General features: G+C 36.7%; 2 protein-coding genes, 1 long non-coding RNA gene and 1 pseudogene across 4 annotated transcripts in view; 2 read left to right on the top strand and 2 right to left on the bottom strand.

The window, feature by feature from the left end:
* The first annotated feature begins 1,478 nt into the window (after positions 1-1,478).
* LOC120330489 (uncharacterized) overlaps positions 1,479-27,764 on the top strand; it is a 280,708-nt gene continuing 254,422 nt past the window's right edge. The window contains exons 1-4 of the mRNA XM_078112688.1: positions 1,479-1,549; positions 1,906-1,976; positions 2,375-2,509; positions 18,515-18,732. Of these exons, the coding sequence (XP_077968814.1) occupies positions 1,479-1,549; positions 1,906-1,976; positions 2,375-2,509; positions 18,515-18,732 (495 nt within the window). The remainder of the gene's footprint in view (positions 1,550-1,905; positions 1,977-2,374; positions 2,510-18,514; positions 18,733-27,764) is intronic.
* Positions 11,627-17,058, top strand: LOC120329584 (uncharacterized; annotated as a pseudogene). The gene is made up of 13 exons (XR_013475395.1): positions 11,627-12,108; positions 13,188-13,305; positions 13,383-13,986; positions 14,076-14,219; positions 14,295-14,440; positions 14,530-14,727; positions 14,779-14,971; positions 15,035-15,357; positions 15,488-15,661; positions 15,830-15,939; positions 16,042-16,150; positions 16,220-16,405; positions 16,877-17,058. The product of XR_013475395.1 is annotated as an uncharacterized LOC120329584 (transcript).
* LOC144422745 (uncharacterized) lies at positions 23,012-23,397 on the bottom strand. The gene is made up of 2 exons (XR_013475356.1): positions 23,257-23,397; positions 23,012-23,184 (listed from the first exon to the last, which is right to left on the bottom strand). It is a non-coding gene; the product is annotated as an uncharacterized LOC144422745 (long non-coding RNA).
* On the bottom strand, positions 23,553-25,473 carry LOC120326639 (uncharacterized). Its single transcript, XM_078112509.1, has 5 exons — positions 24,828-25,473; positions 24,558-24,750; positions 24,178-24,492; positions 23,817-24,030; positions 23,553-23,731 (listed from the first exon to the last, which is right to left on the bottom strand). Exons 2-5 carry the CDS (start codon positions 24,653-24,655, stop codon positions 23,585-23,587), a joined length of 774 nt encoding a protein of 257 aa, XP_077968635.1. The 5' UTR covers positions 24,656-24,750; positions 24,828-25,473; the 3' UTR covers positions 23,553-23,584.

Raw genomic sequence — 27,764 nt, 5'->3', positions numbered from 1 at the left:
GAAAAAAAAAATTGAAAATAAAAACGAAAAAAAAAAGAATGGAAAAAAAAATTTAAAAAAAAAAAAATTAAAAAAAAAAAAAAATTGAATAAAAAGAAAATAAAAAGGTTGACAACGATGGTCCGCCTCGTGGCCCATCGTTGTCACGCGTTTTTATTTTTAGAAAATTTGCTTCTGCTTGGGACCAACGTTGTCAGGCATAATCCTACGAGCACAAATGTGTTCCCCGGGTTTCCAACTCACTACTGATTTTTCTTGAGCAATATTCAATATGAAAATGTTCTATAAATTTACCATGCTACAAGTTCAACAAGAAGTAATATATTTATAACAATGATAAGAGAATATAGAATTGAATACGAAAATTCGGAAAATTTGTTTTTACGTGTAGAAGGTAATTTAATTGGAGAATGCTGCTTAACTACTCAGTTGTCTGGACACTCGCGATGCCGGTACCGTACCGTCTTACCAAATACCGGTAGTCGGTTATAGTCCCTTTGCGTCTGACCGTACCGGTAGCCATGCAATCACTCATGAAAGAATGGGAGATACGGATAGTCTCGTAGAATATAGACTACTGAGACACTCTCTGCGCCTGCCCCATACCGTACAGCCGTAACGTACCGATCCAGACAAATGATAAATCGCCCGTGCTCAACCATTTATTTCAATCTATACCTCGATCCTAGTAGAATATAGTGAGTCGAGGTATGGATTGAAATAAATGGTTGAGCACGGGCGATTTATCATTTGTCTGGATCGGTACGTTACGGCTGTACGGTATGGGGCAGGCGCAGAGAGTGTTTCAGTAGTCTATATTCTACAAGACTATCCGTATCTCCCATTCTTTCATGAGTGATTGCATGGGTACCGGTACGGTCAGACGGTACCGTATCGGCATCGCACGAGTGTCCAGACAACTGAGCAGTTAAGCAGCATTTTCCAATTAAATTACCTTCTACACGTAAAAACAAATTTTCGTATTCAATTCTATATTCTCTTATCATTATTATAAATATATTGCTTGTGGTTGAACTTGTAGCATGGAGAATTTATAGAACATTTTCATGTTGAATTTATTGAATATTGCTCATGAAAATCAGTAGTGAGTTAGAAACCCAGGAAACACATTTGTGCGTGTAGGATTATGCCTGACAACGTTGGTCCCAAGCAGCATCAAATTTTCTAAAAATAAAAACGCGTGACAACGATGGGCCACGAGGCGGACCATCGTTGTCAACCTTTTTATTTTCTTTTTATCCAATTTTTTTTTTTATTTATTTTTTTTTTTAATTTTTTTTTTTTGTTGTTTTTTTTTATTCGTTTTTTTTTAATTTTTTTTTTTAATTTTTTTTTTCATTTCTTTTTTTTTCAATTATTTTTATGTTTTTTCACAACTATTTTTTTATTTTCGCTTTTTCATTTTATTTTTTCATTTTTTTTTTAATTTTACGCGTGACAACGATGGGCCACCATACATGAGGTTGCGACCGGCTGTGCAGAGTATTGAAGTGTTCCAAAATGATGTGAATATTCTAGAAGCATCAAGGTATGGTACAAATAATTCTCAATTCCTAATCCAAGATTTCAGACATGGAAATATGCTTTAAATCTCAGTCAATACACAGTTTTCAACAGGGATGTGTGTGATTCGGAGTCTGATTTAATAACGTTTTTCGCTGGTATTTGAATCACCGATATAACATCTGGCATTATATTATAAAACGACGCTAAGCTTAGTGAAATGCAATTCATTTGACCTTATTAAAAGAAAGTATAGTTGCAACATAAGCTTTTTCATATTTGCAAATTGGGTGTTTAAGGGCTCGTTTTCGACTCTATCAAGAGCATAGTCAGTTTTTCAATAGAAGAAAATTAAACTCACTCACTTTCTCTCTCTCTCAGAAGCGAAGAAGAAGAAATTGAAGATCTTGATGAAAGAATACAAACTGCAATCCAGGAAGGGATTGAAGAAGGTAAGTTTTTATTTATTTCGGCTTTACTTATTCATGCCTTTACGTATTCTTGTTTTTATGTGAATTTGCTCAAAGCAAGGCCCCGTGTACGAACTTAGAAATAGAGGAAAATCATCTCTGAGCAACTGAGACTTTAAACAATTATAGTCTAGTCAGTGATAAGATTCAAAATGTTTAGAACGGGCTCTCGTTTGTATCGAACTCACAAACAAGAAGTTTCCTGCATTTCAGAAAATGCACTTATGCCACTGCTTAAGCTGCATTAACACCACGACGCTTTAAATACATAACTTTCAAAAAAAATCGATAGTCTTCAGATGCGGTTGCCATCGTTACCGAAAACTATGCTTTAAACACCTCGATCGAGTACTCGAGCTAATTTTTTCCTTTTTCAACAGTAATGGAACGCACGCAACGCCAAACGGATTTAAGACTGATTGAAATGCAGAGGGAAATTAAAAAAATGAATGGAATAATCACAACAATGGCCCTCAATCCAGCGAAGACGAGAGTAGACGTCTTGACAGCCAAAGGTTTGTGAAATATTGCCTCAGTATCGGAATTTAGAGTAGGATTTGCATATTTATCCCTTGCGGTAGAAGTCGAGCTATTATATAGCGAACCACGGTCTCTCGTCCGGTAACCAGATTGAGATATTTTATTTTTATCATGCAAGAAAAAGTGTATACTGAAATTTAAAAAAAAAATCGAAATATACATATAAGGAATAACGTCAGGGTTTCATTGCAATCGATAAGGGGTCACTAAGGACTGTAACAGTCTTCGGGTCAGCGACCAATCCGTATTGGACATTGAACCAGTTATTGGACACGAAGTGGACATAACGATCGTTTCAAAATTTTGTTGTTATTGGACACGTAGTGGACATAACGATCGTTTCAATATTATGTTGTTGTTGTTGTTCTTGTTCTTTGACACGGATATCGGACGCCATTTTGTGTCCAACGGACCATCTTGCAATTTCAATTCACGCTGTCACAAGACAGGACCTTCTAAAGATAGAGAAGTTCTGATGTACGTGATGTGGTGCTTTGTTTATAATTTAACGAGTTTTTGTTCGAAATAACCGTGTTCTTGAAATATATGACGGTCAGAAATGCAATTAGAAGCCCAATGTTTTCACGCTGTCACAAGACAGGAACTTCTAAAGATAGAGTAGTTTTGGTACCGTAACACAGCGCGGTGACACTGAACTAACTCGTAGCTGTCAAAAGCTTGAAAATCCATACAAATATGAGAAGTAAAAAGATGAAACTTGGCAGGTGGGTAGAGTTGTGTTAACCATCTTTGATAGTTACTTCTCTCCCCCGGGATAAATATGTAAATCCTATCCTAATACGCCGATAATATCTTTGTCAACCAATTTGTTTTGTCTGTTTGATTGCTGTATGGCTGCGTATGCGATAGTCTCAACGCAGCAGAAACGATGATCAAGGCTTGAAATCCGTGGTCGCACACTGGTCGTTCGGTCGCAAATACGTCTTTCGAGTGCCGTACTTTGGGGATTTGTATAGCTTTAACCCTTCGTCGTAGAAAGTTAATACGAGGTTTAGCGTGTAGAATAAATGCCGCCAATGCACCCACGGTGAAAAAATTAACGGGTTAGATATATTGGTTTTTGTTTTATAGCGGTTTGAATGAAATTGTCCGCAGACTGGCTACACCACCCTAGGCCTGGTGAGTTGTCCGTGTAGTCGAATTGTCCATCAGCCCTAAACGGCTATGACAGTCACTGAACCAAAAATTGTGCCCCGATTCGGCTGGTGTTAAGTTGACGCATGTTATTTAGTAACGTTTTTATGTGAAATGTTTGACTGTGGTTCGGTACCTGATCCGATAATACGGTACATAATTGACTCATATCACGAGATATTTCAACTGATGTTTCAATTGTCACAGGACCTAAAATATCTATGACAGTCCCTGTACCGTCACGGCATTGATGACTACATAATGGATAGAAAACTCATTGTTACCGTCGCAGACGTCGCACGCTTGAGTGGTCTTCTGTAAAATCGTATTTTGGAGGCTCAAACCACAGAGAATGATAATAGAGAATTCACTCGCGGGTTCAAAGGTCGTTCCACATGAGTAAAGAGGTACGGAAGTAGGAAATGCGATGTTTTTCTCAGCGCGATCTATTTCAGCGTTGGCCGTTTGGTGTCAAGATGTCGCGGGTTCGTATCCAGCCAATCCATCAGTTCAGGGTCATGATTCGGTAGTTTGCTTTCAGAATTAATAAATATGTTTCTTTACTGTATACTATCAATATTGTATTGGCCTCTGCGATTGAAAACCACTGTATTTTACTCTATTTTTATTGGACTGCTATCTTACCATTTATTCTCATACTAAATCGATGCTAAAACCGTTATCTGTCTGAAATCAGCCACATAGCCTAATTAGTGAGAAAAAAAAGGAGTGTTGATTAATTAAAAGTCAAAAGCATTACCACGTTTAGATTGTCAATTTGCACAATCTCTGTAATTAATTATTTTTCACATACCCAGCCTAGCTCTAGTTTATTACTCAGTAACTTATAAGTTATCTTACTTACTGTTATTCATCTGTAATGGCTACTAACGAGATACATGGAATTGTTGAGTTCCTTTTTGAGGATTTCGATAAAATCGAAGAATTTCCTCATTCGAAAGCATCAACACAAGTAAAAAATAGAAGAACTCCGGAAGTTTCCGATGATCAAGTTATAAAATTGGTCAATAACGTAAGATCCGACTTAGAGCTAACATTTGAAGGCTTGAATATTATAAAAGCCCTCATGCAAGTCTTTGCCAGAGAGAAAGGAGCTGACCAAGTCATGCTAAAATTCTCTCAATGCTCACACCTCTCGCCAAAGATGTTCGCTGGGCATACGGAAAAAATTTTTACAGCGAAAGCCATGTTGGAAATAACCAACTACATTCTCAAGCCACTGGATGACAATGTAACATTTGCCACCCCGAAGAATTTATTTTGCGAACAGGTCGACAGTTATGAAAAAGGCATAATTGAGTACATTGCAGGATATACCCTGAAAAAGGGGTATATTAAATTTGCAGAATCAGCAAAAGCCCTGGACTCCCTCTGTGCAAAAAGGCCCTCCCATTCAACAATCCCATTACTGCAGTTCCCGGAGGGAAAGCTAAAGTATCCAACTCAAGCATACTTGTTACTATTAGAAGAGGCTTACCAAAAAGTAGCGCAGGAATGTGCTAAACAGCCACATCTTATAGACTTTGCAGGAATTGAAAATAAGTTAGAAGAGTCTCAAAACTTTGATACCAATGTCAATGACATGCTACCCTATTGCAATGGACAAAAAGAAAGTGTCAAGATAGCAAGATATGTAACGAGTTTATTTATAAGAGTGCTTTCACATGCATATGCAAGAAAGTTGTTTTACAAATTATTCAAAAAGAGGGCCCCGGGGTCTGGTGTCTGTTCTAGAGGTACTAGACCAGATTTGGCAAGAATCAGCAACAGTCATATTTTCAATTAATTTTTTTTAGTAACTGCTAAAATAAAAAGCTTGAGGTACTTGATTGAGTCTATTGTTTAATTATTGTGTGGGCCGGGTTATCTCAGTGTTTCTCTTATGTACCAAACAAAAAGCACCCAATTAAATTTGATTCGACTAAAATACACAAAGTCTCAAATACACCAGGCAATAAACTGCATCATCCACTTTAATCTTCTGCCATCCAAACTTGTTATTTGATTGCCATGCTATTATAAAACAGCACTAATAAGTTTCCGAGCAGGCTGTGAAGTCCAGTTAATTTAGACCATAATTCAAATTTGACGAAGAGTTCGAAACAGGCTACAACAAACCAAACTTTTACAAAAACTTTATTGAGTCTTACTGAATTTAATTATCTATTGAAAATACTCTAGTCAATTCAATGCTTAGTTTTTTAGAAAAATTTGAATGGAATATTACGATAAAAATTTGACTCTGATTAATTCAACCAAATTTTGCGCACAGTTACGATATAAAAAAATGTTGGACTTCCGACTCCAAAGCCTTGTGTGTATGGTCAAATGTTTCGAACAAAAGACCAATATTGATTTTACGGCAACAATCCACGATATTATAAGAGAAAAAGCATAATCTGCAAGTTCTAAATATCGTAAGTCATGATTGCAGCCGAAATTATGCTAATGTTCATTTTTTTGATGGCAATGGATGTTCACATATGTCTGTCCAGGCATTCGCTTTCCCATAGGTTGTATTACCACCTTTGACCTTCTTGATGATCTTTCTTTGCGAAATTTGGGTTATTCCATAGGATACTTGAGATATGTCTGGATTGCTTGATCTAGATCCAAGTTGTCTCTATGAATGTGATGCTGCGGATTAGATATATACATGGCTAGATAGATACCCATACAGTTCAGCCCCCCAAAAAATCTCACCAAATTTCCGAAGAAAGCTTCCAAAACATCCTGATTAAAGCAGTGCAAAGACACATATTCCAAACCATTTGCCAGAAGGTATTTGCACATCTCTATGAAATTGTGTGTGGTGAATTTCAGTCCCTCTAAGGTTGGGCGAGCCAGAAAACTCTTTTCATCTCCACCATGCTCATTCTATAATTGTTTTCAAGAATAAATAATGCATGAAAATAACAATAGCCAACCCCAAAATGACATCTCTTATTTCCAATGTTATGGCATAGTAATATAATATAATCTTCAAATGCTATGGTTGTAGATCTTTTTAGAGATTGTGATCATATTGAATAAAACCATACAAAAAATACAACTCACTTCCCACTCCAACAGTGAACCTATGAAGTCATTCTTCAACCAAGACAGTCTATCATCGTCAACGCATCGTATGGGGCAATTACAGGAACAGTTGACAATTTCATACCATCTGAATGGACGATACATGCATAACTGACACAAAAATAGGGAATTTTTTTTCTTTTAAAAAATGACCGACTTACTTTGCAAACATCAAAACAAATTTGGCAGTTCCATTCGTCCCATTCATTGTTTTTAAACATTGGCCGACGTTCCAGCTCAGCACATCAGTTGCAAGATTGACTTTCATCTGAAAATAAAAAAGATTTTCCCAAATCACTCTGTATTAAAAAAAATTAGTTATTGAAAATCCTGTTACCACAGTCAAGGGCATTGGCAGCGAATCAAAAATTTTAGTTGAAATAAGTCCATTTCAGGGATTTCATCAGCGTGTCGTGCGGCCAAACCAACACAATTAGACTATTAGCTTACCTTACTATATGGTGTTAACTCTACATGTGATGGACTCAGTCTGGTACGGCCAAGGACCTGAACAGATTCCTGCATATAAAGATCTTTAATATGCCTCCACACAATGTCCTGGCCACCTCGGCGCATATGCTTCTTCCCACCAACTTTTGATGCATATAACGAGTTTCGAACAGTCTGAACAAATGAAAAAAAGACTGTTGAAAATTAACGCATCATGGTAAACATTATACAATGCCATTTGCCCATTTCTTTTATTACCTTGATCAAATGTGATGGATCAGAACATAGGTATATGTTCCTGTCAGAGTCGCATATATTAGGAGCAAACAATACACCATCACAAGGCAATTCCAAGTTGCCACTTAAAAGTTGGAAAAAGCGACGGTTGGTACTGTGACCATCTGCGATTACAGCAAGGATCTTTACGCTTCGGCTCTCACATTCAATTAAAAGTTCCCAAAACACCCGACAAAGCTTGGAGGCTGGGGAGTTACGGGTTGCATACCACGCCAAAGGAATCGACAGATCTCGCTTCACGGTTCTAACGTAGAATACTGAAGAAACATGTAGAACATTAATACTGCGTTACATAAAAAGTCTACCGTAGTAAAACCCCAGTAACAACTTACCTAAAATGTGTGAAGCAAGCTGGTCATTATTGCCATTCCTTGCCATTTCTTTGTCCACGAAACCAATCAATTTGCCGTTACGACAGACCAGATTTTCTCTAACTGTATCAGAGATTCATATATATGACAATGATGTAAGATTGTAAATAAAAATTAAAGTGAGCTTACCCTTCATCTCATCGAGAGCAACAAATCCAATCAATGAACCCTTGTCTTTGATGACTCTCTCCATTTCTTTCAATGCCAGTTTGTTAATCCCAGATTGTGGTGGAATGACATTTCTGCAAAAATAAAAAATAAATCAGCAATCGCGAGTCACTGACCAATGTATGATATAATAAGTAGACAGATAATAGACAAAATATTTTTTTTAAATAGACTGAAAGAAAACAACATGGCCAAATGGTTATCAAAGTTAATTTAAATTCACCATAGTACACCCCAACAATTGTCAGAAGCATTACATTTACCTGTAGCGATTCAAAGTGCTTGGGGAAGGCAGAGTCAGCACCTGACTTGTTCGCAGATGATCATAGGCAGAAGGCGATCTGCAATAGAGTTCCATAGCCCAACGAATCACATCTGGATGGTACCGACGTGAAGAGGGGTGAGCATTGGAGTTGGCAAGCTGCTGACCAAAAAACATTTGCTGCCAAGTATTCAAGATGGAACTTTCAGAAGCGAAAGTGGCCTGTGAAAATATTCACAAGTCAGTCATACAATTAATCTCTTGAGTCTAGTACATTAAAAATTATTTGATCGTGAAATAAAACAAAAAGTAAACATGACCTTGATCATATCATGCACAGTATCATCAACTTGCAACATGACCTGGCTTGGATGGTGTTCTTCCTCGTCATTTTTGAACTGTTCTGACATGCAGCTGCTGCACATTGGGCATCCAATTGACACATCCACTAAAAATATCCTGCAATCATATATATGCTCTCGAGACAGTCGAACAGCGATTTTTTACTAACATACCAATTGTGCTACATGATGTTGACCGATATATATTTTTGATATTAATCTTGTCACCTCCCCACGACAAAACTGGGTGAACCAATGTACTGCCATCCCGCCGATCAATACCGCAACACAACTCCAATTTGCCTAATTTGTCTTAAATGGATAACACAAATTTGAGTTACAGAATAAAACAAAGGTGAACTTGTCAAAAGAAAATGTATACCTAAAACAGAATTCAGAGTATCACATCTGTCAACTCCTAGCTTTGCAATCTCGACTTTCCAGCCAGAAAAATGAGCACTTTGCATTGCACCATCTTCTCCATACTCAACTCTTTTTTCATCATTGTGTAAAATTATTTCAGTTTGTTTTAGATTGATAAGTTGTTAGATACAATTTGGTATGTCATATGGCTCATGGGTATATTTGTGATTTGGTATTTGCAATTTATCTTAGCTATTTACTCTGTACAATCCTGTAGCCTCCTAGTATGAGTTTTAATATTCTGCCATCTAAAAATATTCCCTAACGACAAACTTGCGCTACAATGAAAAACTGCTGAACTTACAATTCATGCTGTCAAACTCAATTACTACTCAAATGACACAGCAACAAAATAATTGAAAACTAAAATGTTATCCTATTCTCTGCAAGTTGAAAACCAAACTATAATTGATAACTTCTGTTTAAAAACAACTACCTTATACTAGGCACGCAGTAATCATCCTTTCTCATCTCTGCAATAAATTTTCCTCGGTGCTCATACAAAGCCCACTTATCTGTATAAAAAGTTCAATCAAAATTTGCTAAACAAGCAAAAAAAATTTCTACAGATGCATACCTTTCATAGATTGCGACAAGTATGAAGTGGCACTGACCAAACTCCTAGTAGATCGATATCGAATTTTTTCCGGCAGTGGTTCACGCACAGCTGGGAGAGGTCTTGTTTTTTCCTGGTACACAGCTGAACTCCTGGGAATTTTTCTGCATGGAACTGCTCCGAGTCTTAAAGAGCTTTTTTTCCCATGCCGAAGTATATCGGTTCCCAGGAAATGGTCTTCACATATTGAGGCCCTAAATATAAAAAGGTAAAGTATATTGGTATAACAATATGAAGATGTCAAAAGCTAGCTATGGTCATTTTGTGCAAAATTTGAATTAAATGCAAAACAAATTAGATGGCTTGGTAGGCTTAGCAAATTATAACGATAAATATACGATAAGAAAAATTAACAAATATTCCGGGTTTCTGATAATCCACACAGCAGAATTTTTGAACGCAATTACTCAATTATACTATTATAGGCTGTATAAATTTGTTTATATGTTTAATATGCCTAGATGAGTACATTACGTTTCTTTGTGCAGCATAGCCTTGATGTTATCTCCTCTGCTACCGTCTCTCATCGCCAATAAAAAATTGGACAACCCCTCCCGGTGTTTCCTTTCCTGAGGAGTCTTTGCCAGATCGGGCCGAAGAACAGAAAATAGTGTTTTTACAGACTGTCCTGCTTTCCTAGACTTGACATAGGAGTAGCTGCATCCCGGCACTGCACAATGCGTTCCAGCTGGCATAGTAAAAAATATTTAAATCACTTAATATATATATATAACAATACTCACGTATCGATACCACAAATACTTGGTTTGCTTCTCCAAACTGTGTTCCCTCTTCACATAAGTTGAAATAAAGGATTCCTGTGCAAGTACGGCACCTACGATTAGAACTATATGTACCGGTAGATAGATTAGAGCTAAGTTGTCTACAATACTGTGGTACGGGCCTGAAAGCAAAATTACCGAAAATGAAATAGCAATATCTGAATAATATTATTGCTACTGCTGTCAGTTCAGCAGTTACCGTACCGGTGCCAGGTTATCGTACCGTGTTAGGTCAAGTTCACAGTCTGTGACATAAATATCGAAACGAAAGCTAGCGTGATTTTTATAGCTAATCTACTCATATATATATATATACGAAGCGTTACAAAATAACTTAAAAATGCCCGCAGCTTGGGGCAACAAAAAACCTTCGGTCAAAATATTTGGCGGCAAAGTTAAGCGCTGAGAAGGTCATACCTCTTTACTCATGCGGAACTATGACGTCACACAGAGGTGGTATCTCTATGTTGACCCTCTATACTCAAACAATGCTTTTCTTATGGCGGGGCTGCGTAGAATTAAAGCCCTAAATCTTTTAAAATTTATTATTATAACCGCGTATTTTGCTGTAAATATATCCCTCTTTGCGTATTTTTACGTATTATTAGAATAGAATGTAAGCAATGTATTCCGTAAGTTTATAATTGGCCACAAATGCGAGCATAGGTATGGCATCACATATTGAAATCATGGCGTTATTTGCCATTCGCGGCACGATTCTGATCAAAAAGTGACTTCTAACTTGCGCGGGAAAGGTCGTCAGTTTAGATTTAGACGATGTTTCTTCTGCAGTGGCCGACGTAGGCCTACCAACTATATAGAATTGTAGGTATTTGATTAGCAGCTGACGGATTATATGACTTGGTGATGGCTATTTAGTTATTGGTTAGGTACTAGACTAGGCTATATAGAGCCCATGAACATGAATGCTAATTCCTGAAAATGACCGTACCGGTACATTCCCTACAGAACTGTAAGCACCTGGATTCACTCTTCCACTAGTCTACATTAAATTATAATAACTAGTACTAATTTAAATTTGCACTTACTTCCTGACTGTTGCACTACTTCAATGCATTACGGTACGGAATAGAACGATAACATGAATAGGCCTACTATAACGTTAAATATTGCAAACTCTGAAAATGGGGTGGACGATAGCCAAATATGGGATGAGTGGGAAAATTTGACAGAGGAAGAAATTGAAAGTTGTTTGGAATGTATAGGCCCAATTAATAGTGCTGAAAATTTCGACAAAAGTCCACCGAAAACGTTACATCATACTTTGACGACAGAAGAAGGTAGCAAGCTGTACTCCAAGGCTGCCCATTCATTGCTGCTGAGGTGTCATGTAAAAGTGCAATCTACTCCACCAGTTGTGGCTATTGATACAATAAAATCTATAGCTATTTCACATCGCAAGCTAAAATTGGATGACTTTTACATGGAGTACTCTAAACAAGTAACCTCAGCTAGTCAATTGTTGGGACTACCTCAGGCAATCGCTGCTCAGTTACTCATCAAATTATACGATGAGGTGGCTAGTTTTAAAATGAAAACCCCACATACAAGTGATTATCAAACAACAGGGATAAATGCTCGGGAAGCAGGTAAGTCTTTCTAGTCTGATTTAATGCTGATTTCGAATTTATTTTATTTCTTTACCGAAGCAGAAAACAAATTTTAGCGATCAGTAAGTATTTTATAAAATGACAGTATAGCCAGTTGTTATCTTATGACATAATTTTTCAGAAATATTGGAATACATTGGTGGTTATGTGGCACACAAAATTTTATTGAAGTTTGGCTCATCGTTAACTGCATGCTTAACTCAGTCACAACCCAGAGGCAGAGTCATTACAATGAATAATGAATAAATCTTTTACTTAAAGTTTTGAATCACAATTTTGCTAAACATATATTCCAGTCTAAAATGACATCTTGCCAAAAGTTTTCTCGTAGTCATAGGCAGTCTTTATGTAAAAAGTAGTACCATATTTAACAACCTCATTCAAATTCGACCTAGCTTGTCAATTTTAGGATTTTTGTACCAATTATTTAATGTTTTGTGCTGTTTAAAATTGTCCTTACACTGGCGTTTAGTCTATCAAACCACAAGCTTTGTAAAAATTCAGATATTTTGTTGATAAATTCGTTCTGGAAATACTAAATTCAGAATTCGACAGCAATTAAAATCTATCCCAGGTGTGACTGAAATTTTCACTTGGAATTTTCATCTAAAAATTTTGCACATAAACATTGATTATTGCCTTTTTGATAACCATTTGAGTTTAACTTTCCTAGATTCTAATTAACCATGCCTCATTGCTGTATACCAAGTTGTTCATACCAATACAGTAAACAGAGTCCAAGGTCAATGTTTAAAATCCTTCGACCGGACTTAGCAAAAAGTGAGGAGGAGAAAAGACATAGACAGAATCTCACTAGTTTCATTCTGTCTATTCGTGATTCCAGTAGAGGTGACTTAATAAAAAGCATGCTATTGAAAGAAAGGTAACATTTTTTGTAACTAGCTCAATTCATTGCACTAAAATTTTCGATAAGAATGAAAACTTCAAATTCAATCCAGGTTATATTGCAAGTGAAGAGTTGGAGAAAAATATCCACCCACTACCAAATATTAAATACATTTCACTAGTTACCTATGTACGAATCATTCAATTTTTAGCTGCCTGATATGTGAATCTCACTTTCGAGCAGATGACTTCACAGTGCACTTGAGCCGCAAGACGTTACGATCAGGTGCTCTACCTACAGAAAATTTACCCAAGCAAGTAAAACAACAGGTGAAAAATCATGTATTGATGTAACAGAAGTTTTTGTTTATTTTCTGTTACCTAAACTTCAATTTCTCTTTCTTTAGACACCCAGAAAACAACCTGCTCCTCGAAGACCATTACTAGTCCCGCCTAAACACTGCACAATTCAACATCTGTGGAAGGCATCTGAGAGACTATCTTCGATCTGGAGAAGTATTAAGTTGCAATATTTTAGTTTATACCTTTTTTCAGCTTTTTACTGAAACAGAGTTGATGAAATAAATCTTTTTTATGAGCAGGTACTTGGTCTTTCCATATCCATCAGGAAAATTTCACAGCTGAAAAATATGTATCTGAAGAAGAAATTTCTCCTTCTATTAGGTGACCATCTATCATCTTTTCTATTTATCATCATTTCTATCACTAAATTAGAAGAATATCCATGATCGATACAACATTTTCAAAGTAGGGGGTAATAGTAATCTGGGCATATTGGTCTCTATTTTTCCAGAAAACGTTTGAAATGGCTGAGCATCCAACCTCTCTCTCCAATGGTTTTTAACATTTACCCAATGTAGTTTTTATTTTTCAGTGTTAAGGTTTCATCAGATATGCAGATTACTCGTCTTTCTTTCAGTGGTTGGAGTGTTAATATTGGCTCATTAAATGTTTGTGATATAACAATATCTCCTTTGACTCAATTTCTAGGTATAATATATCTTTATTATGCTTTCATTGTATTTCTTCAGACCCATGACGCCTGTGAAAATTATTTTTGGACCTTTCGTTGTTTTCAGATGACCTTGCTGCTTACCAACTATGTTCTGGCGTATGTACAGAAACCAAAAACACCAGAGTCCATACGATTCAGAATTGGAGCAACGATAATATGGAATTAGTGAAGACCAACTATTATCGTTCACCGCATTGTCAGATAGTCTGTATGTACTAACTTAGAGTGTTCTTATGCTGTAGGATTCTAATTCATCATATTAAACATTTTAATTTATCATCAGTGAAAGATAGACTGTCTTGCTGTCCCTGTGAAAAATATGAAATCAAAACAGTGTACAACAGGAAATATGAAAAAAGAAGTGACATACCTGATGTTTCTTCTGACGATTTGATGCTTGTCGATGAGACTTTGCACAAGGATATTTCTGTATGTTTAAAATTTCCAATTTCTGTCAGCATAGTGTTTACATGCATGGCCCTACTCATATTTCACTACCACTTTATATACTCTTTCAGAATTTAATTGACTTTGAGGCACCGGTAATGAATGAATGGCAGAAGATGTTTTTTGAAGAACAAAATCGAAATGCTGAGGCAAATCCCAAAGGCCAACGGTATCACCCTGATGTGATCCATTGGGCGATCGAAATGTTCTCTAAATCACCTGCTGCGTATGAACAATTGAGAACTTCTGGAGTTTTGACTCTGCCTTCAGCAACGACATTGAGACAATACAGGTAAAATGATAATATCAGGTAACTTTAGGCAAAATATATCATATTTATGATAACATCCTTTACATTTACCATTACATTTTATCTGTATTTTGGAATCAGTAAGTTTTATTCAAATAGAAATATTGCCTCTGGGGAGCCTGGCATTACTTCTCTTGCATTACTGACCCTCGATAAATTGACATCTTCCGTGGAAGCGTACATTACTGTGGATGAAATGAAAGGTAAGAATGCAATGTATGCAGTAATTCGAACATTCAATCAGATATCAAATTTATTTTGTTTAGTGAGAGAAAATTTGGTATTTCGCGATGGGAAATTGGTTGGATTTGGCAAAAAGGAGATCTCATTGCCTCTAGGTTGGTGGCCAACAGCTACCACCCCTGCTCATATACTGGCGTCTATGTTCTGGGAAGCTCTTGGTGTATGTGAGTACCGCAACGTACACATCCATGCTTTAGTGGCAGACGGTGCTCCAACTAACCGGAGATTCTTCAAAATCATCCATGGTAGCATATTAAAGCCTGATTATACCAACTTCACAGCTCCAAATCCATACAGACCGGATCAGCCAATATTTCTTTGTTCCGATACTAGTCATCTGTTGAAGGTAAACTTAAACTTCAAACCTCTCTACCTCTTTTTTGTACCCGTGTCTGGGATGTCATGTTATTATATCAATTTATGCTATTTCACTTTACTGTGATGAGCAATTTTACAAACGTGAACTTGTTTTTTAGACTGCCCGAAATTCATTGTATTCGTCGAAACCCGGGTCTTCAAAGTACATGTGCAAACAGGGTCATGATATACTTTGGACCCACATCAAAGAATTATACACATTAGACCAGGCTCAGCCACTGCATAAAACCAGACTCTGTAGGGTGCATATGGATCTCAACTCCTATTCAAAGGTATGTGAGTAGAGTAGATTTTATGCAAATATCCCCGAAAAATTTCTTGTTTTGTTACTCACATCAATTTCACATTCTCTCATAAAGTGAAAAATGAATTAGTTTACGGAGTTCCATAAGTATGCAGTAAATATGATAATTTTCACTCATGATGTCTTCAAATCTTAGATGAGGGTCTCTATTGCAAGGGATGTGTTAAGCTGGAATGTTGGGCAGTCACTAAAGGAGGATGTCAACGGTTCCCTTGGTACAGCTGAATATGTTCTTCTCTTTGACAGGTACCATTAGTTGTTTATTTACTTTTAAACTTAATGTGCCAAAATTTTGGATTTCGTCTGCCAAAATCTTCAACTTTGCTTGTTTTGTGTTAAAATCTAAAGGTGGTTTGAGATCGTGACCTGTGGCGCAAACTACCCAATTAGATCGCCACATGATGAGCGTCTAAAATGGCTTGAAGAGGACTTCATTCCGTACTTTTTGGAATGGCAAGTGAGTAATTTTCTCTACTTATTTTTCAAAGCAGTTGTATTATATGTTCCAGTTGGATTTGTATTTTAGAACGAGGTGGAGGTGCTGTACAAGGGAGAGGAGAAAAGAATTCTAGCTAGGCCAACTCTGGAAGGATTGCTTTTCACAACCAGAAATATGGTTAAACTTGCTAAACGTCTTCTACAAAATGGTCTAGAATATGTATGCTTGAGAATTCTGACGCAAGATGTGCTTGAGGCAGTATTTGGTGATCTCGTAAGTCACTTTTGCATGAGCATGGAACACCTATTTTATTTGGTGATCTCGTAAGTCACTTTTGCATGAGCATGGAACACCTATTTTATTTTGGGATCTCGTAAGTCACTTTTGCATGAGCATGAATCACCTATTTTTGTTTGACACAATCTCATTTTTTCTCTGTGCACACTATCAATTTCTTGGCAGTTTCGCAGTGTATCCAAAAAAAATTTTGATTTTCTAAAAAAATACGTGTGAAGGTTGATGTACACATTGAGGCAAATGCGTTATGGCTGAGTAGTTAGAATGCCTTTGTTATGTAAGTAGTCTAGTTGAAAAGATTCTTTTCAAAATGAATGGCTGCGTTAACATATCCTTGTTTGGGATGAAATTGCAAAAAAACATCAAACATCTATTTTTTTTTGGTTCACTGCATGTTTTGTATGATTGCACTCGCATGCGCATGTTACACTGTTTTCTTTCATTCAGCGCTCAAGAATGGCTCACTGCAGGAATCCTGATATATCACAGGTTGGTTATGGTATTTCCGCTGTTACACAGCGTAAAATTATCAAGAGAGTCAAGGGAGGGAATACCACGTTTGGTGCACAAAATCCTTGGCAATCTGTGTGCAGCGACCACTTCCGAAGCGGCAGAAGGTCCCAAAATAAATAGGCCTTTAAATCAGTCTCTTGCCCCAATTCAGCGATCACTGCCTATCTGATTTGGGGATTCTCCTGTAAAGAGAATCCAACACCTAGACTGGAGACCTTGACGTGGTGTGTTGGCTTTAAACCAACTCCAGTGGGCATGTTTAGCTTTGATTTCCTATTTAATCAAATGAGAAATAAAATGAACATACGATTTTTTTGGACTGGATTTATCCCGGGGGAGCGGTATGGGATATGTTTGGAGCTGAATGTAGCATGTGTACCAGGTTAGGGTTCAGGTTGTGCGCCATCTTGGTGCACATACTCCTGGAGCTCCTAATTTTTTTTTTCAAACTTAGCCTCATGACTAATATTATAATATCGAGAATTGGAACTATTTCGCCTGACATACAAGTTAAAATTTATTCTCTGCAATCTAGAAAAAATTCACTATTTGACTTTGCAATTAATCCTTCAACACATCATTTCAACGAAAACAAAATAAATCAGATGTGACTGGGGAGTTCGTAAATTATTTTGCTACACCTGAATCCTGCTTAGCCTTTATCTGAAGTTTCAAAAAACCTTTAATTTCATAAAATTCATGTATTTTTATTAGTTATAAATAACAGCGAAAAAATAGTTCCGCGGGTTATTATTACTTATCGATCTTTAGATCGGTAAGTATGTTTATAGGTATTTGTCTGTCTGTCTGTTAGATGCACGCGATATCTCACGAAGGCGTGGTTGAATCTGCTCCATTTTGCATGTGCATTCATCATATCTCGGACCAGAAGCCTATTGATTTTGGATGAATTAGGTCGTATAATTACCGAGTGATTAATTAATTAGTGATGGGACACGAGGTGTCACTATAGAGTCATGAATCGAAACCGCAGTTTCGATCGATAAGTCTTCGGTCTCCCACCGATATTGTCGTTTATCTATTTATTGCATATATTGCGTGTCTCATGGTTTGGCAATGAAACAGACTCCCTGTTTCAATTTAGTATGATGGAAAAATAAACTACTGATTACTGATTATACTGTGCTGCACGGGGCGGTTGCCCAATGTCATTATGCTTGATCCGCCCCAACATAAAACGCTTGGCCGCCGTTAATATTTCAAAGACGCAATTATCTTATCTGATGGATGGGATTCTTGGGGAACTTCTAAAATAAACGTATATTTGGAAAACCGAGTAAATCTATAGATTATTTGTTTTAAGTGATTTTCTGCGGATAATACCAAATTTATTCTGTAACGCCTGTCAGACTTCCTCGAACATACATAATCGGTTCCACAAGATTCAGGAAAAAATTGAAAATAGAAGTAATCTGATGAATTTGAATCATATATATCTGAGGAACTCCGACCTTGGTATGACGAAATGTTACAGCATAGAAGAAGGATAAATGATTTGTCCCACCGAAACCCAATTAATATAAAATTATTTATTGCCTTCTTAATTTTCAGGTCATTGCAAATTTGAATACAATTCCAAATGCTTCCAAGCATTCGTGTACCCTTCCTACAACGTTAGTCTTGAACACGCTAAAAAACTTTGCAAAGCGGCCGGAAGAGCACAACTTGCCAACATTTATGATGTGGAGCATTTCCGTTCGATGATGGCTTATCTACGGACAACATTTGGGCTTGAGTATAGATCATTTTGGACAGGAATGGGATATCAGGTCAGTAATTAGCTCTACTTTAAGATTTCATCGGAATTTTACGGCCCTGGCGTGTGTGTAGCCACTTTATTTCTTGAACACCAAAATAACCTAATACATGTGAAAATATTGAAAAACAAATTAAATATTATTCTAATAAAACATAATAACTTTCGAAATTCGATTTCACGGAATTTATAATTGTAATTTTAATAATAATTAATTTTGTTTTTCACTATTTTTACAAGAATTAAGGTATTTTGATGTTTCAAGAACTAAAGTGGCTACATGTGTGCCTACATATCTTGGCACAGTACTTCATAGATTGGTTGACAGAATGAATAAGGGCAGTAAGAGATTTTACAAACTTGCAATTAATTATTGAAATTTCACGACTTCGACATGACAAAATTTATCACGAAAGGCCTTTAGAATTTGAGGTCATACTCAACGGACGATCACCGTATTTCCCGGCTAATATTTTTACCCAGTCAATAAGACGAGGCCCGTTTTTAAGCATAAAAAAATGGGTTTTTGCATATGACAATAGGCCTGCCAATAAGTCGGGGTAGTAAAATCGCGTCAACATCGGAATCTTAAATTACCATGCAATGCCTTTTAAGCGGTCGCCGCGTTTGGGCATTGGTTAAAATAGCCTATAATGACGTTTTCTTGTAGCGTAATATTCAATCCATAATAACTACGGGAATTCAAACTGTCTTTAAATTTTAATCTAATTGTGCTCAACTCGCGATTGCGTCCACCATAAAAGAACATTACCCAATACATAATAAGGCGACACCGAAACAATGAAAATTATCATACTCGCCTAAGAAGACGAACCGATCCCCCCCCCCCCCGCCAAAAAAAAATCAGTCCAAAAATTTGGGTTTAGAAAAGCGACTTATTCGCCGGGAAATACGGTAATTGGCGCCCTCCGGCTGCCTTTTTTAAACCATATTTTGAACATTTGTTTCTTTAATGTTATATTGTAAAGCAATGACGGAACGTGGCCAAGGCTGTTAAATGTCGTTTGTGTCGATATCGATTGAGACTGGGTCAATACCGATTACGATCGCAGGTGTGGGGTATCCTGAACTGGGAAAAATCTGTCCTTCAAGTAACATGAACCTTCATTCATATTTTACCAGATTATGACAGTTTATGTGCCTAGCAGGGTGGCGAGGTTTTTGAATCAGGGATCAAACATTCTGTCCACCTAATCTAGCGGGTCATGTAAGTGTGACGTAAATAAGTTTTATTTCATGAACAATATTTACAGTGTTACAAAGCAAAGGTGGAAAACGATAAGCCTCGTGCCAAAACTAAATTTAACCGCAGTCTCAACAAATTCCTTGAGCTATTTTTAGCTAAAACATCAAAATTTTGTTTCGGTTTAGCTGTGGCAGCATCAGGCGGGCCAGATTGGATTACCCAGTAGTTCGGATTTGTCCCGCGGGCTGTAGTTTGCCCATGCCAGGTCTAGATATATATTGCCATCGCAGTTCATAGAACCTCCCTCTACTCATACCATGACTGCTTTTCAAGTAACTTGTTAACAAATAAGCCGTAAAACATCTTTTGAATTTAGTACTTTTTCAAATTAATCTCAAATTATATTTTTTACAGAACTCGCACGGCGAAACTCATTCTTCAACTGGGGAAACTATAACACTACCTGACGAGGTTTGATATAATCGTTTTCCGTTCAATTCGAATTCTCACAATCAAATTACAATCGAAGCTAATAAGAATATACAATTATCAAGGACTCAAAAATTCTTTTTACCGTGGTACAGTCCAGGGTGCAGTCTGCGAAATTTGAAACCGGATTGAAAATTTTGCTCAGTGGGAACTTTTATCAAAGAAATGTTTTTACTAACAAATCAACACACCTTGGAGCTTTTGTACAAAGCCCGCGCCACTAATGCAAAATTTGAGGAAAAAACGCCACGTTTTAAAATAACCAATTTTTTAATATTATACAGTTAGGCTTAGGAATGATTTGAAATTTTGAATTTCCAGCTCAATCTGCATTCTTATCCCTAACTGGATAATTACCAGGCATGTCCATTGGGGACATATTTTTTTTGTCCCATTCCCATCCCATAGGATTCACATTGGAATAAAATTCAATAATAATTGTTAATTCAGGTTTAGCGTCCACTAAATAGGACTACATGTACGAAGAAACATGCAAAACAACAAAATTTACAGACTTTGTCAATTTTATATTCATAACTCTTATACATGTGTCCATCAGTCCATTCACGAAGTCTATTTTTAATGCTGAATATATTTTGCTCCTCATAACTAACGTGAGAGCAATGCTCAAATATATGGACACGAAATCTATAACATAATGTTTTACCATCATTTTCCGAAAATCATACGGTTTTCGTGTCCCATGGGAAATACAACTATGTGCTGTCCCATCCCATTCCCATGGATAAACCTGTTTTTAAGCGTTTTCTTTGGTGGGGGATTTGTACAAAAGATCCGCATATATTCTTAAAGGTGGGTTATCACGGAACATTTTTTTGGTTGAATTTTATTCTACAAATTTTTTTAGAATTTTCAACGCTTTCCGTTTACATAAAATCGACTTAATTTTCGAGATTCGAATTTTTAAAAACCGCATCAGCAAAAATCGACTCAAGTTCGGACGCGGCCTCTGATGACGTAGTAGTGAGAACTCATTCCAGATTTTGTAGTCACGTCGTATGTACCGCGATTTACCGCTGATTTCTATATTTAATTCCATTTCTTTTTTGCGAAGTTTGATTTATAGTTGAACAGTATTGCGGTATAGAACAGAAATGTACAGCTGTGGGATTCCCATGTAGTCAGGCGCCCAAGAGATGATGCTGTACCGTATGTTACAAACGCATCGCTGGTAGAGTACGGTAGGCTTTCATTTTCATAATTCAAATTGTTTCATGTGATATTTATCTAAGACACAGTTTTTCAAATTGTTATTCATAGCAACTTCGTACAAGTTCACATTAATGGTTTTTAATCATAAAATCAAATACGTATAAATAATTTGAAATTGAAACAAAGATGAGTGGCAGCGAATATGAGAGCAGTAATGAGGAGGATGAGATGTATATTGCAGGTGGTGTGGGGGGGTTCATGTACGAACCTGAATATACTGCTGAAGAGCTTACTGCACTGGAAGTCAGTAGCACTGAAAAAGAGCTGCATCATGAACGTCTGGGTAATACAGATTGGTAAGTTGATAATTACAGTAGGCTACCGTACTACAATAAGTGTTGGTAGTCTTCTACTACAGTAGTAATGGTTTGATAAAAAGTCTTACATACAGAATCAGTTAAACATAACTTGAATAATCATATTCCAATAAAGCAGTATTCCATTTTATCCATACAATTCTAGCGCACTTGTTTTTGTTCACACTGCTCTGAACAATCCAATCCAGCATCATGCATTTGTTGTCATGAATCCCCAGCAGTCAAAAGAGTTTTGGAACGTTTGGCTACGCAGCATGGAATTGAGGTTCAATGCATTGTTGATCATCCTGGATTTGAACCAATATGCCTTAATGTTTTTGTTCTTGAAGCCACTTACCAAAGATCTGGGGCAAAATCAGTGCAGCTCCAAATGAGTAAGTTTATGTTACGTTTAAATATGTTTATCTGTCATTTCTTTCGATCATATTGGTTGTATTTTTTCAGGCGTAACCGTTACACTTCCTACCGATCATTCGTGGAGTGGTGTTGGGGCAGGGTAGGAAGAAAGATAAGATTTCCACTCCCATCTTGTGTGGTTGTGAAGATAAGAGAACATTTTGAATCCCCCTCATACACAGGATTTCAACCACCTTCACCTTAGAAAGAGTTTTCTCAGTGAACTGCATGAAAAAGGGCCCTTTTTAGGGCCAACCCAATATTTATAACAAGAGGCGTTGAAACAATGGAGATTTCAGATAAAAAAATTTATTGGCACAAAATAATTACCAGAAAATCAGAAGATGAAACAATTGATGAAAAATAAACCAAGAAGGGCGAACGGATAAATTGCATTTGATGAACTATGGGCTCTGGAGCCGAGGTTGACATGTTTTTTTGACCTTTGGAGACGAATTTTAAACTTAAATGGCTAATTTGCAGAGATTAGTCTCTCTTTTCATTTTAACTTCTTAATAGTGATAACAATTTACATTTGAATTTTCTAAAACTACAAAAGCTTGCATAAGCCAAATTTGATTTCCTGAAAAGTTAGAGCCGAAATTGCTTGCGTGAATTTTTTTCGGCTCCACAGCCCTAGTTGTCAATACTTAACTATTAAAACGGCTTTGAAGCTCCTGTTTTGCGAGCTCCTTATCTGGCCTCTCACACCTGGAAGACAAGGTTGGTAGTGGTGATGATAACAGTGACAGATCACCCTGGCTTGTGGTTGAACTGCCATCAACCTCTGAAATAACTTTCTGAAGCAAGACTTTCACATGTGCTGTGAAAAAGATAAGTGAATCACTTATACTTCTGTTTTTCAAGTCGAACGTTTTATATTTTACGGACTCACCATAACACGGCTCAGAGCGTACTCTTCGAACAGTGTGCTGTCCCATTTTCCCCCTAGGATACAGGACCTCATATTGCAGGCACCCATCCTTTGTTTTTGCCTGAGGTCTTCCACTATTAGCATTGTGGTGTAGAACCGCTAATAACATTCTAGAATAAACATACCCACCGTTAAAACTCGTTATTCTGTTTCAGATAAGAAATGCAATATATAAGATTTTTGAAACATTAATTTTATGCCAACTGAGTCCAGAAATTTAAAATATGGCACTGATGAAATAAAAAAAAATAACCTTTGGCAATGTGCCAAATGTCAAAAAAATGCTTCGTCACAGATTCTCACGAACCCATTTCGTCACAGATGGGTGTCTATCTGTTATCAGTTCGCCAATTCTTATTCCCTCTTCTAAAAGTGCATCTATACCTCTCTTTAAACCCTCCAACTCCATATGTTTACTGCTCGTAACTTCATTTTTCTAACTTCATTTTTTTAATAACGAATAGTAAACATTGATATGAAAACAGAAATTATGTTGATTTTGGATATACACTACAACTTACCTGAATGAGTTTCATATCAATTATTTCATTTGTTTTTAGGTCCATGATAGTGTAGCATCCAAATTTGGCAGAATGACCTCGGCTATCAGCCCTGCCATCACCACCTATAGTCAATGGCATGCCCCTCCTCTCCGCCAGCAATGCCGCTCTTTGTTCAACCCAGGATGCAACAATCACCGGCTGCAAGTATTTATCCTGGTGTCGTTGATATGTACTGAATAGGAAATGTCAAAGACTATAATGTTATGGACAGCAATAAATTAATTTGTCTAATTCAATATTTCACTGATAAATATTCCATTTTTGTTATGAATATGAAAAATACATATTACCTAACAAATTGTTTGTAATAAAAATGTACCTGTATGCGATGGTTCTTATGCCTGAGTTACAAAGCGATCGTAATACTTTTTTGGGACAAACTCCTCCAAACAAAATGGAAGCAGACAAGAGGATGTTTCCCTCTGATATACCACCAATGGAATCCTGGCTTTCCCAATGCCGATTATACCCACACTGGCAACAAATGGCTTGGATTACCACCATGGTTCCAACCACCCTTTCTACATCGACGGCACAAATTCCTGAGCACTTTTCACAACTAGCAAAGAGTTGCAAAAGCTTATGTCGGCTAACGATGTATTTTTCCTTTACAGTTTCGTACGACTCTCCTTCTCTAGAAATTATTTAAAAGTTAAATGAAAGTGTCTATAAAATTTGCCTCCAAGGATTGATACTTACGCACTGCATGACTCATCTGAAACACTAATCAAGTCAGAGCTACTGTCTGTACTTGAGTCGTCATCCATTTCAGAAATCGAGTCGGAGTCGACAACCATGTTTTGCTCCTGTGATTTGAACAGCTGCAATGGAGGTGCAGCTATCAAATCACATTGCAAGCCGACTGATCTTGATTGGATGCTGGATTGGCATGCTGCAACAGATATTTAATAATTAGAAAGAAGCATCTCCACAATAATATATAACCTGAATATATGTCTAGTTCTGAACCTTTACTGTAATTTCCACGTCTCTGTAAAGTCTGAGTTTGCTTAGACTGCTGTGTAACTGTCTGAAATGGCAACAGTTAAACAATTTATCTCCAAACTGTTTGACAAAATAAACTGCAATGAATGCTTTTGACTGACCATAATCTTATACCGCTCAACTGTTTTATTGCACACAGTATCTTATGGATCATAATTTTGATAAATTGGTGTTTGCTGAAAAAAAATTTAGAGAAATAACAATAGCCTGATCTTATATTAGTTTTCTAACCTTCTGTCAGCTGCCTAAATGACAGAAAATAATACTGTACCTGTGATGACGAAGCTTCATCATGTGAAAAGCCACTGGCGATCTTAAAAAAAAAAAAACTGATAAATATGAATATATAAAAACTTGACCTGTCATTGAATAATTTCTTTCTACAAACCACCAATCCCTCCCTTTTCTGCACCACATATCTTTCTTTTCTAAATCACTGCCTCTTTTAATGGAAGGCACTGCAACTTCACTTAAAACTCTCTGGCTGCCCTCATCACAATATTTCATTCTCTCAACATAACTTTCAGGACTGAAATGATCACTGCAGATTAGTGGTCTTTTGTGCGTTTGAAACGAGAAATCAGACCGGGTTAGTTTTACAAATTTAACTCACAATTTTTTTCTTGCTTGATCTTTCGGAAAAATATGCAATGAGCAACCTCCAATTACACAACGGCTAGGCATTACTGATGCACGGTCAATACCGGTATATAACTTTGATTTACTATACTGCTGCTAGGTTTGTTGGCAGGTTGGTGTAACAGTGTGCAGGTGTTAGGTATGGTGCACTGGCAATGTAATAAAAAAATATTGGATTATAGATTTAGAAGAGAAAACAGAACCCGATACAGAGTGTAAAACTTAAGTAATTCATATATAAAGAATACCTAAAATATTAGAATATGCTGTCAATGCCGTACCGCACGGTACCGTACCCTAATACTGTAGGCCCTACCGGTAATAGTTCAGCAGAAATACCAAGTACGGTACCGGTACACGGTAGTCCAATAGACCTTATTCATTAAAAACCCATCCTACGCGCAAAAAAAAAAGTGATGTAAAAAAATATTTTTTAACATTAGCTCTTATGGGGAATGTGATCACCAGAGCAGAAATTTGCATTTTATGTAATTTTCTAGGTATCTTTCATTGTATACGTGAGCAGTTTTGAGGATAGAATATTTTTTACATCTTTTTTGATATTTTTATTATGATAAACATGGTCAAGATTTTTAATAATCGTTCATTGAAATTTTAATGAGCGCGGTGTTTCCGATGACGTCATTCTCACTAGACCATGAGATTCTGCCAACGCGCCGTGCTCTGTGGGATATGTGCTCCAACTGCTTGTGATAACAGAATACCGGTACCGGGACCACAACTGGCGTTCAACGAAAGACCTATTTTGGTTTTAATTGGATGTTATATATTTCATGAATTCCATGTACATTTCTGGTACACCTTTCAAAATCCAATGGCCTAACTCAGTTCATATGTTGACGGTACCTATCCCAAAATTGGTGATGTTCAGGGCTGGATTTAGACCATGAGACCATGAATTTCTCTCTAAACAACACCACCTTTGATTGCTTAAAATTTAAAAAAATATGAAAGCATTAAACTTTTTATTCTCCCCATTCATGGGTGTGAATTTTTAAATAAAAGAATGATGATTTACTTGAGGCAGTTTTGCTTTCAATTTCTTTGATCAAACAACCGCTACAGCCATACTTTAACATAGAAACTTCCAGCAGAATGCGCATAATAATAATTTCCCCTATTATGATGCAAACGACGCAATAATGGCTGTTTACAATGTGGTTGAAACTTGTTGTATACAGAATTTTCTACTCTGAAAAGCTTAATATATATATATACACTTTTTGTAGGGTTTAAACTTGTCAAGTTTTCAAGAGAATTACAAACTTTTAAACCGAATTTCGAGGCTCTAGGTTTCAGCCTGCCTAGCCTATTGGTAAATCCAGCCCTGGTGATGGTCCCTACAGCAAATTTCTGGCCCTAATCACTTAGCAGAATGAAATAAATGGTTTTCAGCATTTATTAGCGAAGATAGATATTTTAATTAAACATATAGTTCAACTTAAAGCCTGTACAATGATATTATAAATATATGTCCCATTATTACTGCATTGTGAGAAGGCTTTCCACACTATCAAGTCTATAAGGTTTTAGCGTCTTCCAATGTCTCAGATGGAAACTTCAGTCTTCATTTCGCATATTCTTTTCATTAATGCCATTAGCATTTGAAGCTTGACTGATTCCAATGTACCTTTTCCATTGTTGTTTAATGTAATATCCTAAACGTGACTTCAAATTTTTTTCTCACTTCAATCATCACATGTTTGAATACCCGAGCTGACTTCTACTGATTTGTTATTAATTTACAATTTTTTTTATAAAATAACTGTCGTACTTGCTAAGTGTCCACTAAGTGAAAATCTACAAAAAAAGCAGTGTTGGAATGCAGTAATGGACTACATTTTTAACCGAATACAAAAAATATTCCGTAACTTAGTCAACCCTTCCTCCGAGGAGTTTTTGTTAAAACATCTTAATTAACTGTTAATCTTGATAGCAAACATGGGGGGCAGGGGGGAGCTGACTGTGACGGTCATATCGCTCCCCCAGTCTATACCGAATAACTGTGTGTTTTGTATATGATTTTTATTGATTCAATGCTTGTATTCTGGTTGACAAAATAAATCTTCCTCTCGTATTCAGTCATGTTTTTTAACCTAGTTACGAGACCGGTATTGTACCATTATAGGTTGGAGATATTCATCTTTTTTGTATACCGGTACCGTACAACTTGCCCTGCCTATTGGCAAGATGGCCAACATTTTTGTTCGTAGGCCTATTTCAGTATTTACTAAATAATTT

The sequence above is a fragment of the Styela clava genome, chromosome 5, assembly GCF_964204865.1.
Source record: "Styela clava chromosome 5, kaStyClav1.hap1.2, whole genome shotgun sequence".
NCBI classification, from domain to species: Eukaryota; Metazoa; Chordata; class Ascidiacea; order Stolidobranchia; family Styelidae; genus Styela; species Styela clava.
Note: the sequence above shows the minus strand (reverse complement) of the source record. Positions and strands in the feature narration are given on the sequence as shown.